This window comes from Atta cephalotes (genome assembly GCF_000143395.1).
Source record: "Atta cephalotes unplaced genomic scaffold scaffold00039, whole genome shotgun sequence".
NCBI classification, from domain to species: Eukaryota; Metazoa; Arthropoda; class Insecta; order Hymenoptera; family Formicidae; genus Atta; species Atta cephalotes.
In genome coordinates, this window is record NW_012130103.1 from 611,267 (window position 1) to 614,781 (window position 3,515).

A 3,515-nucleotide genomic window follows, 5' to 3' on the forward strand; every position below is an offset into this window, starting at 1 on the left:
TTTTTACTAATTATATATATATATATATATATATATATATTAATTAATAANAAATATATATATATAATTATATATATATATATATATATATATATATATATATATATATATATATACAAGGTGAATCAGAGTCATTGAACCAGCTTTTTACCCTATGAGAAAATAATTGACTGCACACATTATTCAATGAGGTACGAAATCGATAATTTTCTCATAAAAGTTCAATGACTCTGATTCACCCTGTACATATGATTTTTGTATGCTTGCAAAAGTGGTGAAAATAATCCCGGAACCTACAAATGAATGTTTATAATAAAGGATCAGAAAATTGTCATTGTGTACATATTTAGGATTAATATTCGCATTTAATCTTTTTTTATATCTAATAAAAGTCTTCTTAAATTTTTCTCTTTGTATTAATGAGTTGGAAAGAAATAGGAAAGAAAAATTTGCGTGTAATTATTTATGTGTTTCTAATAATTAATAAAAATTAAAGATTCGTTTAATTCTCAATAAGAACGTAAGTGCTCATGAACACATTAATGGATTGAAGAAAATGTGCAAGCAGTTTATATATAAAAGGGCTAGATCTACAAAAGATTCTGACAATTCTACTCGCATGACGGATTCCGCTAGACTTCGACCACACATAAAGCAGTTTGTCTTTGATATCTATTGCAACCAATAGATATCGCATTAGGAAGCAGCAAGTACAATAGGATCTTATTGCGAAACCAAGCTGTCGATGAACATCGCATTGCGTTAGTATTATTATGGGATTCGCAATTACCAGGATCACGTTAGTTTGGGAGAACGGGGTGAGACGAGTGATGAGGGTGGCAGTGATGGTGGTGGTTGTGGTGGTAGTGATGATGATGATGTCGGTATTGGTGGTAGTTGTCGGTAGTTATTAGGGCAGCGCACAAAAACGAGCATTATTGCTCAGCTAGGTTCCCGTTCGGGTCCGTATAGTCGTCGTACTCGTCCTCCGGCTCCTCGTAATCCGTTTCTGCGGGCTCAGGACCTTCGATCGCCGGTACGGATGTGCTCGTGATGTCCTGCTAAGCACACACCAGAATCCAAGCGTACCCCGGCACTACTTCTCTCTATCCCTTTTATCCCGTTTGGTATTAGTAGACTATTAGCGCTGTTGTTATAATACCCCCGTAATAATTACCAAAGAACGCGATCTGTTTTTGCTCGGACAATCCGCTTTTGTCAAACATTATTCGCTTTATCAATTGATTAACATTAGATATCGCCAACGGTATCCTGTTAAAACTATACGAAGGTAGTAATACGAAGGTAGCTAATTTGATAGTTTTATATCCTTGTTTTCGGTTAAAGAAGATTTATCTTCATTTTTATTATTTATATTATATTCATGTTTTAATATTTTACTGTATTTAATACAAAATATTGTATGTATATTTATTACTGTATATATATTTAATATAAAAAAAATTAATGGAATCGGCGATTCTAGTGTTAGCCCTCCGTGATCCAACGTTTTTTTGCACTAGTTCAACCGAGTCACTGCTGTCTGATTATATTTTCCAAAGGATTTTTGAGTTATAAAAAAATCTGAAAAAATTCTGGTGCACTCTTTCAACATTCGAAAATACGATTTTACAACGATACGGCCCGCAACGGTTTATTTTTGTACATGCCCGAATTTGAAGCAGAATAATTCAAAATAGAAAATTCGCCTGGGTCTTCAAAGCCCTGGTTAGACCACGGAGGGTTATTTCGAAATCCACGGGAGACTCATGGAGCATTATCATTTTATCTCTATTGCACTGCGAAATTAACGTCCAATGGAACATCTGCGCGTTTCTCTCATTTTGCGAAAGCGACTCTTATATAATTTCATGAAAAACTACATAATATCTATATAATTATGATTGATAAACCACGATTTGAAATTCCAAAGGATTTCGTAATATCTATATATATTTGTCTTAATGCACTTTTTGTTAATTTCTCTCGTTACGAATTGAGATTATATACGGCGCAATTTTTATTCCCACAATCCCTTCTGCCCAAACAAACTCCGAAACAAAATAAAGCTATCGATTACCTGCGGTGGTCTCCAGCCACAGCCCGGTAAGGGGAGTCCGTCCGGTCCCAGCGGACACGGAGCATCCAATCCTGGAACACCTTGATCTCCCTTGTTGCCCTTGTCGCCTTTTCTGCCGCGTTTACCCGGTGGCCCCTGCGCGCACACGCGAAATGCATCATCTTTCTGACAGCGCGAAACACCCGATGCAAGTACGCGACGTGCAAATAAGGCCAGGCATAATATTGTTGGATTATGCATTATAGTACTTGATCGATCCGGTGCACAATACCCCGATGAGTACAAAGAGCGAAGGTGAGCCTGTCGAAGGTCGCAGTTTAATTATAACGGATTTTAATTGATAATTACTGCGAAAGGTCTCTTTCATTTCTCGGTCGATCATAGCCTTTTGACTTAATTCACTGTAATTATCGGATCGCCGAGACACGATCTTTTCTATCATCAAAGCTGAGACATGATTTCCTAAAAGAAAAAAAAAAAAAAGGAAGAAGGCGACGGCGACAGTGCTCCCGTTGGCGCTTCGTTCCTCGAGCGTTTAATGTTAATGTCTCTTCTTCTAACATAATTCGCGCCTCGTCATTATGCGCTTTCACGGAACGGTGGTAGCAGCATATATGTATATATATATATTTATGTATAATATTTACAAATATCTATGTACGCGCAAAGTGTGTTAGTCTCATGTGGAACTTGGTGGGAATAGTGGGCATGTGTTGAGGAGATTCTCCTCGTGTTCCTACAACTAGAGCTTCCTCCGCTTCCTACTTTTCGTGATCTTGTGGCTCCGTGGAGATCCCGCAGTCTCCTCGTCGTGAACGACGACGATGACGACGACGTCGGCGACGGCACGGTGAAGTCCCACCGACGTGATTGCAGCAATAGTTGTGAATAAAAGATAGGTACGAGGATGCGAAAGGACGTATCGCGCGGCGACGTGAGTGCGTGACAATTCGTTTACTTAACAGCCACGAAACTCGTGTAAAACACGCACGATCGATCTCTTCCTTTCAATTCAAAATATTCCGATAGTACTCGAAATTGAGTTAAATCAAGCGAAATCTAGAGTGCCAACGACGATAATTAATTTCGTCTTCACTGGTCCGGCATCTCGAACTCGGTGGCTTTGGTAAAGGTAAAGGTAAACTAATCGACTAATGCAGGGATCCTCCTGTGTACGAGACTATTCGCTGACTCGTCGAGATAGCGTATGATTGTACGTCCATTATGAAGTGAGCTGCATCCGAATATAGCGCTCTGGTTCGTCGATTATCGCTCGATAAACAATCTTCGTAAAGCGTATAGGCGATCTAATCACGCACGATCGTTTTCGCATCCTTGTGTGTGAGAGAGAGAAAGAGAAAGAAAGAGAGAGAGAGAGAGAGAGAGAGAGAGAGAGAGAGGAGGAGGAAGGAAGGAAGTAAGTAAGAAAGAAAGA

At 39.0% G+C, this 3,515-nt stretch overlaps 1 protein-coding gene across 1 annotated transcript in view; it reads right to left on the bottom strand.

Moving 5' to 3' along the window:
* The window catches only part of LOC105622078 (collagen alpha chain CG42342), a 55,862-nt gene that overhangs the window by 806 nt on the left and 51,541 nt on the right, over window positions 1-3,515 (bottom strand). The window contains exons 21-23 of the mRNA XM_012203512.1: window positions 2,583-2,606; window positions 2,081-2,215; window positions 791-1,058 (exon numbers count right to left, since the gene is read on the bottom strand). Of these exons, the coding sequence (XP_012058902.1) occupies window positions 936-1,058; window positions 2,081-2,215; window positions 2,583-2,606 (282 nt within the window). The 3' untranslated portion in view covers window positions 791-935. The remainder of the gene's footprint in view (window positions 1-790; window positions 1,059-2,080; window positions 2,216-2,582; window positions 2,607-3,515) is intronic.